At 43.6% G+C, this 13447-nt stretch overlaps 1 protein-coding gene across 2 annotated transcripts; it reads right to left on the reverse strand.

Moving 5' to 3' along the window:
- Positions 1 to 4324: 4324 nt before the first annotated feature.
- On the reverse strand, positions 4325 to 10280 carry ACTC1 (actin alpha cardiac muscle 1). Of its 2 annotated transcripts, XM_056347456.1 has the most exons (7): positions 9703 to 10280; positions 8953 to 9101; positions 7496 to 7820; positions 6697 to 6858; positions 6392 to 6583; positions 4984 to 5165; positions 4325 to 4653 (listed from the first exon to the last, which is right to left on the reverse strand). In XM_056347456.1, the coding sequence occupies exons 2-7, from the start codon at positions 9079 to 9081 to the stop codon at positions 4510 to 4512; spliced, it is 1134 nt and encodes a 377-aa protein (XP_056203431.1). In that variant the 5' UTR covers positions 9082 to 9101; positions 9703 to 10280; the 3' UTR covers positions 4325 to 4509. The 2 variants fall into 2 exon arrangements, with proteins under 2 accessions (XP_056203431.1, XP_056203432.1); XM_056347457.1 differs by lacking the exon at positions 9703 to 10280 and having other exon boundaries at positions 8953 to 9630.
- Positions 10281 to 13447: the final 3167 nt, after the last annotated feature.

Below are 13447 nucleotides of genomic sequence, written 5' to 3' on the forward strand. Positions count from 1 at the left end.
CACTTTTTCCTCTGCATATATATTTCACCTGGTTAAAATATGTTTCTAAAATACAATTAATCTCCTCTAAGAGAGCATAGTACCCTGTATTTAGTAGACAACCAAAATACTGTATTTTGTGAATCATTTATTTATGATGAAAAATAAGATTGCCACCAAGTATATTAAGTCTTGCTAATGCCTGCTAAATTCATTTTTTCCAATGTTATTCACACAGGACAGCTTAATCACAAATGAAATCCAGCCTTTAATTATATATCAGCATAATAATTTTTTTTTAATAATTTGCAAGTTTCAGCAATCGTAGTCATCCCCAGGAGAAAAATTAAAGGTAATCAGTAGTATGCTAACTGCCTGAGTTGCTTCTTTCTTGAGTATAATGAGTGGGGTTTGCTAATCACTCAATTTTATATATTTATCTTTTCTTATTTCTTGTATTGATAATGACAGAGGCTTCTGTCACAGGATGCTTCAGAGTGGGACTCGGTTCAACTGTTAGTGGAGGAAAGCATCAGTCTCTGCCTGGGCCTCATGTTCAGTTTATCTAACCAGCAAAGAGATTTTTCTCTATTTTGTTCTATTTTTGTGTTGTTATTATTGTAGATTAATCTGACTGTCACATATATTTAAAGTCACCTAATGTTTTTAAGCATAAATCCTTCTTATTCTATGTTTAAAAAATTATCACTCTACAGAATTCAATTGTTCGAGCTAAAAATTTTCATATTAGTGCTTTGCCTCAGGCCAACTTTTTTAAAGCTTTAGCTAAAACAGCCTTTTTGGAGATTAGTGCAAAGTAGACAACTCTATCAAATCTACAGCGACTGGCCTACCTATTGTTCTGAAGGAGCTTGAAGCACTAATAAATGACTTCCGAAACAGCTCCTTATCCCTGTCAAAAAAATCCATCTCTTAGAGCAGAATTGTAGGATTTTCAGATTCTTAGCACATACTTCATATAGATATTGCAAGCTTTCTGTTCGGTGTCCTTTAATACTCCTTAAGTACCAACATGCTCCTGGATTTACAGGGAAAGTTTTCTGTAGGATCTGTGGGTCAGGCCATAAGATTTTGTCCCAGCTCCTACTGATGTATGTCAGTATTTCTTAGTAGTTTTTATCCCTTAATACTGAATAAAGCCTCTTTATGCAGCTTAAAAACCATGTCAGACTGACTTCCGCAGAATGACTTCCATTCCATGGTACGTGTAGAGCAACAAGAAGCTGCGAAGTCAAATAACAGGGGACGCTTCGGTGCGGCACACAGACATTTTGTCATGTACCCACCCTGCTTTTCAAAACGTGTGTCAAATCTACTGACTTGGTTAAACACCACGTTTCCTTCTTCCATTCAAAGAGAATCTCATCAAAAGCAGTGAAGGTTAGCTGCAATCTTCTAGTCTCAAAATTTATGTCAATGTCTTAACTAGCTGAGGTGTTTCAGAGGTGAAGATTCATGATCACAGCAGGGTTTGGGTACAGCTGGTTTTTAATTTGCCTTTTGCAAGGAACTACCTGCAATAGTTTTACTGGTTATCATATAGGTGCTCTCTAGTTCATTTCTGCATCCCATTTGTCATGGTTTAACCCTGGCCAGCAACCAAGCACCACACAGCCGCTCGCTCAGTCTCCCTCATCCAGAAGCTGGAGAGGGCAATCGGGAAGGAATATAAAACTCGAGGGCTGAGATAAGAAAATTTAACAGGTAAAGCAAAAGCTGTGCATGCAAGCAAAACAAACCAAGGAATTCATTCACCACTTTCCATCGCGGGCAGGTGCTCAGCCATCCCCAGGAGAGCCGGGCTCCAGCACACGTAACGGTTACTTGGGAAGACAAACATAATGCCGAACATCCCCCCTTCCTTCTTCTTCCCCCCAGTTTATATACTCAGCATGATGTCATATGGTATGGAATATCCCTTTGGCTAGTTCGGGTCAGCTGTCCTGGCTGTGTCCCCTCTCAGTTTCTTGTGCCCCTCCAGCCCTCTGACCAGCAGGGCCTGAGAAACTGAAAAGCCCTTGATTTAGTATAAACATCACCCAGCAACAACTAAAACATCAGTGTGTTATCAACATTGTTCTCACATCAGAGCCAAAACACAGCACTGCACCAGCTGCTAAGAAGAAAATTAACCCTATCCCAGCAGAAATCAGGACACCATTCCACTATCTTCATTTACCATACAGAATGTATACTGCCATAATTAAGGCTTGTTGTAAAATGTAAACAGAGGGTAAAGTTTAACAGTGGCATCTCTTACCATTGTTTTGAATCCTACCTTACCTGACTTAACACTCAAATTCCTCTCAACCAAAGTGATGAGTTGCACTACCCATATTTAAAACATCTTTTTTTGTTTCCATAAATAGCTATCATAATTCCCATCCTATTGAATTATTGAGGTTTTCACTGCACTGAATGTGAACACATATTTTTAATGATAAAATATGGGTTTATTGCATTAAAACTGAATCCATCTGGAAACGCGCAGTTAAGAGAAAAAGGGCAAGGCACAGTTACTTTTTAGTCATATCCTACATATATGCAAGCACATCACTATTTCACACAATCCTTGCTGCTCATTTCCATTTCCACAAACTCTGAATTAAAAACACCAAAATGTCTATGGAAGGAATTTTTCCCTCAGTCATGCAGTCAGTGACTTCTTTCAGTTCCCTCCTCATGCCCACATGCTCGAGGGTGGGCTCCTGCTCACAGCCACGAACGCGGTGCCAGCTGTACGCCTGCCATTCCCGACCCATCAGTCAGAGCCAGTCTGTCAGGCATCCACTGGCTCTGACTTAGGATGCCCATTGCATACTTGCTTAACATTTTAAGCTCCAATTAGCTGTAATTTATGTCCAGCATCACCCTATTAATTCATACTAACACCTGAGATGACCTTTCTGACCAGCCAAATCTTTCAGATTAGCAAGCAAGACGAAGCAAGAGAAGTGCAATGGCTCTGAACAACATGCAGACATCATTGGCAAACATCTTAAATTTGAGTAATTTAATTTGTGTTGGTCAGAAATCTGGAAAAGTCCCCATGTTTTCAAAACATACAAAATTTCTCCAAGGTGTGAACTTCAGAGTGATTCCCCGCTCTGGAAACCTTTGTGGGAACAGTGGAGGCTATTGACTTTGCCTGAACAGATTCACAGGTTAATTTGTATCGTATTGTGAAAAGGCCTAATTTGCAGCAGCATTTCAGTAATAATGTGTGCAGTGTGAGAGTAAGTATTCCATATTTATGTTTAAATTTTCATACTCATGCTAAAATTTCATTTTTATGTTTGTCTGAAATGTTAAATTTACGTTTAAATTGTAAAAGATGTTTGAAATTTCATATTTATGCTTAATTTTTATTTATATTTAACAGCTCCATCCACCCTCTCTGCCCAAAAGCAAAAATATCTAGAAATATTTGAACATTTAAAGTGCAAGCCAATTAGGTAGGCAGTTACAGTGGCACCTCATTAAACTGTCCTCTGATGGTAAGTAAATTGGAGGCAGACACTAAATATATCTCCATATATTCAAAGAGTAAAATCATTCTACTTAATTGCAGATCACATCTAATGGCCAGTTTTAATGCCTTTCATGAAAATAAGAAGTAGAAAGTATGCAATTTATGATTGTAGTATCTGGGTCAAATAGCAACAAAGGAAAGCAAAGATTAAGGATTAAAATTGCCTAAAATACATGAATGATGATGTGAAAATAATCTTGATTATAACAATTGCATGTTTATACAGCAAAAGTGCATTAGTACAATAAAGCCTTCACATCTTTATCTGTAGCTTTGAAGAGATGGAGAAAGATGAGTAAACTGTCAGTTTGAATTAAAGTTTTGTCATAAATATTTATAGCCTACAGAAAACAATTGTATGACTCTTTAGGATTGAGCTAATTAGTTATAAATCCCATTCTAAATATATTAACATAAATCTTTTACAGAAGCTTTGGCTTTCAATAGATTACTAATAAATTACTACTAATAAAAAAGTTATAATAAGTGCAACAGAAGAAACATTTCTAAACCCAGTGAGTGAATATGAGAAGTTTCCTTCCACTTGTTCCACTTACTGGGTCTACCCTCAAGACTGATCCATTGCAAGCCTTGACATATGGTACTTCTTTTGTTTCAAGTTTCAAAACTAAAACCATAAAGTGTAAGTTCCGTCACCTAACATGCCTACATCAGTCAGGACATGCATGCAGTGAAGGCACTGATAGGTTTGAAGGGAGTTTCCAAATCCCAGGGTGTTTAGTTTCATTTTTTTTGACCAAAAGATACTTATAATAAAACAAAAGACAATCATTTGTAGGTTGCAAGTCCCAGATCTTGTTTATTTATAAAGCAATAAATATTAGAAGCACAAATAAATTGCACGGGTGTGTAAACAAACTGTACAATGACTGAAGAGTTCAGGAAGGGTTGCCAGAAGACTCCAAGAAGCATATTGTCGTCATCCTGAGTGGGAAGTAAATTGAGGGGAAAAGTGCTTAGAAGCACTTGCGGTGGACGATGGATGGACCAGCTTCATCATACTCCTGTTTACTGATCCACATTTGCTGGAAGGTGGAGAGAGATGCTAGAATGGAGCCACCAATCCAGACAGAGTACTTGCGCTCAGGTGGAGCAATGATCTAGAAGAAAGAAAAGCAACAAACCCCTCATTTAACAGTTACATTTCTGAACAACCCACTTCACCAGTGTAACAAACCACTAGATGTTACTTTAAGTAAACAAAGGACTTTTCTATAATAACAATACTGAATTTCAGCAGCTCGTACAATAACCATATTTTCCTAACAATTGCTTCTAACTAATATAATTACTCTGATTAAATGGAGTTTCTTCTCATTTGTCCATCAGCTGTTGATCTTACTTTTGAGTTATTTTAGATCCCAATTTAATGATGTGGACATTTTCTCCATTTTTATCCACATTTTATAGTACAGAGTCAAATTCCTTACCTTGATCTTCATAGTGCTAGGAGCAAGGGCAGTGATTTCTTTCTGCATGCGATCAGCGATGCCAGGGTACATTGTTGTACCACCTGAGAGGACGTTGTTAGCATACAGGTCCTTACGAATATCAATGTCACACTTCATGATACTGTTGTAGGTAGTTTCATGAATACCAGCAGATTCCATGCCTTGAGAAGAAAGAAGACAGTAGGTCAGTAAATTATACAAGAGGTCTCTGTGAAAAGAACTTCTGGCATTTTTCTTCATCATTAGTGTGAACTTGTGTGATCCTTTTGATGTAAAATTACTTACTGATTATGAAATGTTATAGCAAAACATAAAAACTGGAATTACAGAAGTAGCTTAGAAAATTAAAATTATTTGTTAGAAAAGGTAAGAACCATAATGCATGTGCAAAGGAAAGATACTCAAAATATACAGTAAGAGAAAAGGCAGACACACAAGATAAACTCATTTAGTGTATGGTGATGGGAGAAAGTTACACGGAACAAAAAATGTGAGTATCAGGTTATGTCAGAGGCTCATAAAAAGCTTAGTTAAATATAGTAAATTCAGCAATAAAGACAATCAAAGCAGTTGAAGTAGAACTAAAGAAGACAATACTAACTTCATTTCTTTTTCAGCCTACTCAAAGTCTATACTGTTTATAACCATCAAGACAAGAGATAACCAAGACATGGACCAAGATATCAGTACTTGGTGGCAAGGAAAAAGAAACCAGGAGCAAGCGTTTGTAGGTTGCATTCCAATTTATTAATTTTAACAGGTGCTTCCCGAAAGGGCTGACACTAGATCCACAGTAAGATGTCAGCTGACGAACAACTGCATTTATTGCTTGGGACTTTACGGTTAAGCATTTGCTATATCCGTCAGCTGCACTCACAAGCAGCAAAGCTTACCATCTTGACCATAGCAATGCTTAATCAGAGTGCATATAAATATAGATACACCTTCCTTCCGTTTTTTCCCCCTCTTAGCCACTTTATTTCTCCATGGAGCCAGATACTGTTTTAAGTGTAAACCTTACAAATACAGCACTGAACGCTATTCTTGCCATCAGTGACATAGAATCATAGAATGTCTCAAGTTGGAAGGGACACATAAGGATCATTGAGCCCAACTCCCTAATGACAATATTCTAACTGTACATTTTACCGTTAAAAAATTGTGACCCTAAAACCTGATCTACAACTTGCAACAAGAGCCCAGAGCTCACCTAATTACCATTTGAGCTCACATCAAGCACAGCTTACAGGAACCAGAAAAGCTAACTCATTATTTATTTATGTTTGATTTCATGCCAAATTTAAAAGCAGGAAGAGGAGTGGGACACCTAGATCTTCTGATTCATTCATACCTCCTACAGAAAGGAGAATTTCCTGGGAACACTTACCGATAAAGGATGGCTGGAATAAAGTTTCAGGGCAGCGGAAACGTTCATTACCGATTGTGATCACTTGACCATCAGGCAATTCATAGCTCTTTTCCAGAGAGGAGGAAGAGGCAGCAGTGGCCATTTCATTCTCAAAGTCCAGTGCAACATAGCACAATTTCTCTTTGATATCACGAACAATCTCACGTTCAGCTGCAGATATATGGGAATTAAATCAAGATTTGGATAGGCAAAATGCTACAGGAAGAAGATGGGCTAAGAGACACATGAGGATTTTCACAGGAGGGCAAAGCTGAAGGACTGACCTGTTGTCACAAAGGAATAGCCACGCTCTGTGAGGATCTTCATGAGGTAGTCAGTCAGATCCCTGCCAGCCAGATCCAGGCGCATGATAGCATGAGGCAAAGCATAACCTTCATAAATAGGTACGTTGTGGGTGACACCGTCGCCAGAGTCAAGAACAATACCTGTGAGAGAAATGTCAGAGAGCAGTTGGAATCACCTAGCAAATGCTTAGAGCCCTTCGGCACGGTAAGCAGCAGCAAACAGAACAGGACTTTTCAGGCAGCATAAAGTAGCATCATTCTGCTTTAGTCATACAGATCTTGCCCATTCCTTCTGCCTTTGCTCGCCTGGACACTCCTGTTTGGTGTGAACTTTCCTACAAAACAGTGGTTCCATACATACTTCAAGCTAACCCATACAAGCAGCCTTCCACTGCTACTACACTGAGCAGGCATACTTGCCACAGTCACTGTCTTGATCCAATCATGGGCGTCTTTTGGGCCCAGTTTAAACCCTTAAACTGGTGTAACACTTGTGTAACTGCAGCATCTTCACAGGCATGTCTCCTCGTCTGCGTCATGGCAAAGGGCAGGAGAGTCACTTCCACAGTGCCTTTCTGAAAGCAACGCAGGTGGGCCCTTTCCACAGGCTATTTTGTGCTGGGTTTTCTGGTACTGTTATCATCTATCACTATAAACTAAAAATACCTAGTTTTCTGTAAACTTGAATAAGTTGTGGTGTTTTCTTCCTATTTGGAGCAGGAAGAAAGGGGAGTTACTGAAAGGAAATATCTAAATAGTGTTTATTTGTTTATTTTACCTGTTGTACGACCAGAGGCATACAGGGACAGGACAGCCTGGATCGCCACATACATAGCAGGTACGTTGAAGGTCTCAAACATTATCTGGGTCATCTTTTCACGATTAGCTTTAGGGTTCAAGGGGGCTTCTGTGAGCAAAGTAGGGTGCTCCTCAGGGGCCACACGGAGTTCATTGTAGAAAGTGTGGTGCCAGATCTTTTCCATATCATCCCAGTTGGTGATAATGCCATGTTCAATGGGATATTTCAAAGTAAGGATACCTCTTTTGCTTTGAGCTTCATCACCCACATAGGAATCTTTTTGACCCATACCAACCATAACACCCTAAGAGAAGGAAATACAGAAAAGCATTATTTGAGGAAGACAACATCACAGAGCCCTACATCTCATCTACATCACCGTCAACTACATCTCAGACAACAACGCTATTTTCAAGAAAGGTACAAGCAGTCACACAACTAAAAGGTTGTATAGGAAGAGAAATGAGCATCATTAAAATATTAAGTCAACAGAATTTGAAGTTTTCTCATAAAATCCTTTCTCCTTTAATCAGATGAAAGGATTTCCCCCGCCCCCCCCTTTTTTTTAATACACCTCTAATTTTCAAGTACTTCTTTCTGGTCCAAAAATTTGACTGAAAGTAAATTGCACAATATCATGAGCAGGAAAAAAATCAGAGTTACACACAAAGAGACTTAATAAATAAGAAGATACAGAGGAAATCAGCCTTCTGGTGAAGGAAGATACCCTATATTACTTATGGAACCTCAGCAGTAATTTATACACGATAAAAAATACAGATTGCAAACATTTAATTAAAAAAAAACCACAAACAAAAAGATATCACAAGCTTTTTACCAAGTACCATATTTTCAGTGTACTGATTTAACTGACAAAGGAGAAGAAGAATGACATGGTAACAAAGAAAAGGTAGCTTAAAGAGCGGTAAGAGGTAAGATCAGAGACAGACAAGAGAAACAGACGAAATTGAACGGCGTTTGGTATGTGAAACATTGGACAGGGAGGGTAGGAAGGGCCTTAAACAAACCGCTTCATGTGCAGATTTGGCCAAGGGAGATGCCTTTGAACTAGCAACAGCAGCAGGTCTGGCCTAGGGGATGGAGTGGGCAGCAGCTTCGTAGGGAGCTGGGTTTGGGCTCATTAGGAGAGGGAACAGAGAGAGGATCAAGAGGAAAGCTGGTGAGTTAGAAATAGCTGGGGGAAAGGGAGAAAGCGATAGAAAGGCAGTAAGGGACAGCCAAGCAGGGGAGCCAAGGGAAGCGCTGGAGATCTGGAAAGGTGGAAAGGTGTCACTCGCACTACTGCAAGCGAGCAGGGGGATGGGCAGGGTATTTGGGACAGGACAGAAGAACTAGTTTCAGAAAGGGGCGACTGGAGGCGACTACTGGAGAGAGGGGAAGGCTGTGTCCTGCCCTGGCCCTGCCCCCGGGGTTACCTGGTGCCTCGGGCGGCCGACAATGGACGGGAAAACGGCCCTGGGGGCATCATCTCCGGCAAAGCCCGCCTTGACCAGCCCCGAGCCGTTGTCGCACACCAGTGCGGTGGTCTCCTCGTCGTCACACATCTTCGGAGGGAGGCACGGATCTGAAAAACAGCGCGGTGGCGTGTCCAGACCCCCGCGGGCAGCGCGGCGCTGCCGCCGGGCCTCGCCGAGCCCCCCGGGCGGACCCTCCGGCCGCCATCGCGGACGGTGCGGACGGCGGCGCACGGCAGCGGGCGGCGGGAGCGGGAAATCTGACTGGTCCCGGGAGGATGCTCCATGGCTCGGCCGCGCTGGTGGGCAGGGCTCTGAACCAGATCCGCCAGCCGCTTTCTTCTCCGCGCTTCGGAAGGTGCCCCAGCGTGCGTGACGCTCACTAGGGCGTCCCTGGCGGCACCCACGGGCCGCAGGTTGCAATGGGAGGGAAAGCGCTTGCACTGGGAGAGATCAGCCCAGCCCAGAACACTCGCCGGCGGCGCCCCGTCGGGCCGCGGCGGCTGCGCTGCGCGGGGGGCGGCCGGGCACGGGAGTGGTGTCCGCGGCGTAAGTGATGCTAAGCCAGGAGGTGCACGGGCAGCGCAGACGCCGCACCGGCGCGACCGGCACGCGACGCTCGCCGGTACCTCCCGTCCCGCCCCGCCCCGCCCCGTCCCGTCCCGTCCCGAGCCGGCCCCGCGGGGCTGCGGGCACCGCCGCGCTACTCACCAGACCAGCACCGGCGGCGGGGGGGGCTGCGGAGGACAGCCTGGGTGCCGGCCCGGCGGAGACGCCCCGATTTATACCCCCCGAGGGGCAGCGTCGGCCGGGGCCGCGGCGGGACGGGGCAGCCACCTTCTCCTTATTTGGTCGGCAACGCGCCATTGAGCGGCCGCGCAGCCATGAATGGAGCCCGGCCAGCCCCGGCGCGGCCCGGCCGCCCGGCCCATGTAAGGCAGGCGCGGGGCAGCGCGCCCCCGGCCCGCCGCATGGCCAAATAGGGAGCCCCGCGCAGCCCCCGCCGGCGCCGCCAGCGGGCTGGGCCCAAGGTGCCGCCGGGGCGCGCCCGGCCCGGCCCCGCCGCGCCCCACCCCGTCAGCGCCGCCGGGAGCCCCCGGCCGGGCCCGCTCCGCACAGCCATGGGATGCCCGGGCGCGGCGGAGGGTGCGGGGGGCGCACGCGTGGTTGCCTCCGGCTTCTCGTTTTCCCACTGACACAAAGCCACTCGCGCTCCTATCGAGTCAGCGACCCCCGGGGCTGCTTCGGTGCCAACAGCACCGGCTGCTGTGCGGCGCGGAGGCACCGGCTGCTGCCTGCGTTTCGCGCAGCGCCCGCTCCGCTTCTTTCAAACTTTGATGAGCACATGCAGCAAAAATCGTGCTTTTCTCTGCTTTTGGCTGACATCTATAGCACCAAATGGGATCTGCTCATGTCCATTAAAATGCATACACTTAAATTCCCTATTTTTGCTCTTTTAATGCACAGCAGATTGGTAATGTGTAGTGATACATATAGGGTGGAGAATGAGAGATGGGAATAGCTTGGACAAAACCCAGCTATGGTATTAATGTAATGTGACAGTTGTTTTCCTGCTCAGCTTTTGAAACATCCACATTGATAATTTGTTCCAGCGGTGAAACCCAGAAAATCTGTGTATCTTCAGGATGATTTTTTGTTGTTGATGATTTTTTTTCAGTTAAAAATAGAAAGACTGGAGAGGCATCCCTTGAGTGGGTTTGACCTGGTATGTGAAGGCAGAGATTGTCAATGCGCATCCCAGAGGAGCTGCACTTTAACGCAGGGTACAGGGTCCTTCTGGGGCCCGATGGCCGCCTGTGTGAGAGCAAGAACAGAGGTTTGAGACAGAAGGGAAGGGTGAGACGTGAAGGTCAAGAGGGGAACACTCAGTAAACTGGAGCAACTGCTGAAGCACAGGTCCAGTTTGCTAGCTGCCGTGCAAGGGCTGGCAGCCATCACATGGTTGTACACAGCTTAAATGAGGTAGAAGGAAGGAGCTTTGTGAATGCAACCCAGCCTGCGGGGGGGGGGGGGGGGGGGGGGGGGGGGGGCTTCGGAGGGGTGAAGAGCTGTCTGCACTGTGGTTTGGCTCTGAGGAAGGGTGTGAGAACTGGAGATCGCCGACAGCTCGTTTCTAAGCTTTATCCAAAGGGGGCGTCAGAGACCCTTAGTCTTTCATTTCTTCTGAAATCAGAGATGGTGGAATCAGTTTCCTCGTTTCTAGCACAATTAATGAGGTGGTTAGCTCCACCCAGCCCCGGTTTATCCTGGGGTTGTGCCCAATTACGAGCACAACTCTGAAGCAGATGTAGCAACAAACTTCTTGGCCATTGATAGCTCCTGCTTTTCTTTAAGTGCCTTGAGAAGAAACAACCTGTTTCAGGTGAGACACTATTTGTGTATAAAGGTGTGTGTATATGTATATTTCATGTATGTGTATATATAAATCTATATGCACATATATATTATATGTGCTTGTATGTATCTGTGTATATATACATAGGTATATGCTACTTTTTTTCCTTAGCTACCTAAGAAAGGAGGCTGTCGGACTGTGAAATGCAATGACCTCAGAAGGTCAAAGCAAGGGAAGATCTGTGCTTCAGTGCCTCTGCTCTGGACAGACTTTGGCTTTTAGTTTTCCTGCTATTCATGAAAAATCAATCAAAATCAATACTTGTAGGATAAGGACCCCAAGTGAGTATCTCTTTACCTAAATCAATTAGGCACAGGTAACAGGGAACTGAAAATATTTTTGTGATAGCGATGCCTGTTTATATAAGAATTCGTAGATATGCAAAGATGTATAAGCGTATACACCGTGGCACAGAGTACCATTTCAAAGAAAAAAAACTTTACCATATGCTGCTTTAAATTTTAAAAAGTCAGCATGTTTTACTCCATGGTAAGTTGCCATTTTTATAATTAAAATCTGCTTCTTTTTTTTCCGTAGCACGTCTTTTTCTACAAAAAGCATATAAAGTGAGGGATCGGCCAGCTTCTCCAGCACTAGAGATTAGTTTACAGTGTTATCTCAGCTGTTCCCCAGTTCAGAGGTGTTACAGTATTTACATAGAAGACCGCTGCTGATAGCTGCATTGAATTCCTCCCCAATCAGACCCTCCCTGTCACATCCTACATTCCCTTTGGCTAGAGAGAGAGAGACAGACTCCGTTGGAACCGAGACAGAGTTCCAACGGAGCTCTTGCTGAAAAATCTACACCAAAAAATCTGTATTTTCTTGTTTGCTTTATAACTAAATATTGGCTTTCTCTCCTCTTTCCTCAAGGAGTCCATCAGGACTCACATCTAGGATCTTGATACATTTGAAAGCTCATCAGTTCCCACCCACCGCCCCCCACCCCCCACCCCCATACTGCAAGGTCAAATGAAAAGGGCACCGCACAAAGTCCATAAATCTAAAATCACATCTTCCTCCTCATAGCCATTTGAAAAGTACCCAGCTAAAGTTATTCCTTCAGCCAAAATCATTCTGCTTTCTGCAATACGGTGATATTACAGCCTCAAATGAGCCAAACAAGCAAAGAAGCAAAAACCTACTGAAATATGTTATGCAATGTCATCTAGAGGAAAAATGCTCTAGCATCTGACTGACCAGGATCCCCGCATGCTGTGTACATTTCTCATGACTTAGCTATTGGGAGTGACCCCAGAGACAAAGGAAACACAGGCAGCGTGGAATACTGGGAGAAGAGACAGATCTGCAGTGGATGTGATCCGCATATACCCTAAAACAGCCTGGACACACAGGAGCATGAAGCCTCGGTGTATCCACGATATTAATTAGCTGGTATTCAACCAACAAGACACTGCTGTGACTGTGTTACCTCTTACCTCTGCATGGTAAAAACATGAATAAAAAAATCACACTCCAATCCTATGTTGCCCAGAAATCTTCACAACTGTTATTCAGCTTTTGAATGAAAAAAACATTTAGCTTAAAAATAAATCCTTGATTCCTCAAAAACTTCAAAGCATAGAACACTTATTACCACAGATTTCAGATTATTTACAGTAGTTAACATTGCATTCAGAAATTGAAAATGGGTAGGATCAGGCCCTCCCTAATTTTTTTTTAGTCTTTCAGATTATTTTTTTATTACTTGCACATGTTCTAATAAAACCAATAAACTTTTCATAATGCAGCAAACCATTGCATGTACAGTATACCGTGACCTAGCAGGTCTTAGAGCAGATGACGTCTCACTTAAAACCTGCTATTTCTAAATCCAATGGATGATGACATAGGCAATCTGTTTTAGCACAGAGTCAAACGTTACCTCTCTTAAGCCTCAGGCCAGTGTAATCTTTGGAAGAAATTTTACATTTTTTAAAGAACAAGAAGTAAATGCCACTCTGACAGGTTTTCTTTTGTCACATGACAGCTGTTTGGAGCTATACGGGCTACAGAAATATAAGCAGCGTTGCAGCAGAG

Source organism: Falco biarmicus, chromosome 7 (genome assembly GCF_023638135.1).
Source record: "Falco biarmicus isolate bFalBia1 chromosome 7, bFalBia1.pri, whole genome shotgun sequence".
Classification (NCBI taxonomy): domain Eukaryota; kingdom Metazoa; phylum Chordata; class Aves; order Falconiformes; family Falconidae; genus Falco; species Falco biarmicus.

Excerpts from the sequence above, each read along its gene's own strand:
- ACTC1 (XM_056347456.1), bottom strand. The coding sequence starts at position 9,081 with ATGTGTGACGACGAGGAGACCACCGCACTGGTGTGCGACAACGGCTCG. Across the intron at positions 6,859-7,495 it reads TGCCTCTGGTCGTACAACAG|GTATTGTTCTTGACTCTGGC; the intron begins GTAAAATAAACA and ends TTTCTCTCACAG. Across the intron at positions 4,654-4,983 it reads CTAGCACTATGAAGATCAAG|ATCATTGCTCCACCTGAGCG; the intron begins GTAAGGAATTTG and ends TCTTTCTTCTAG.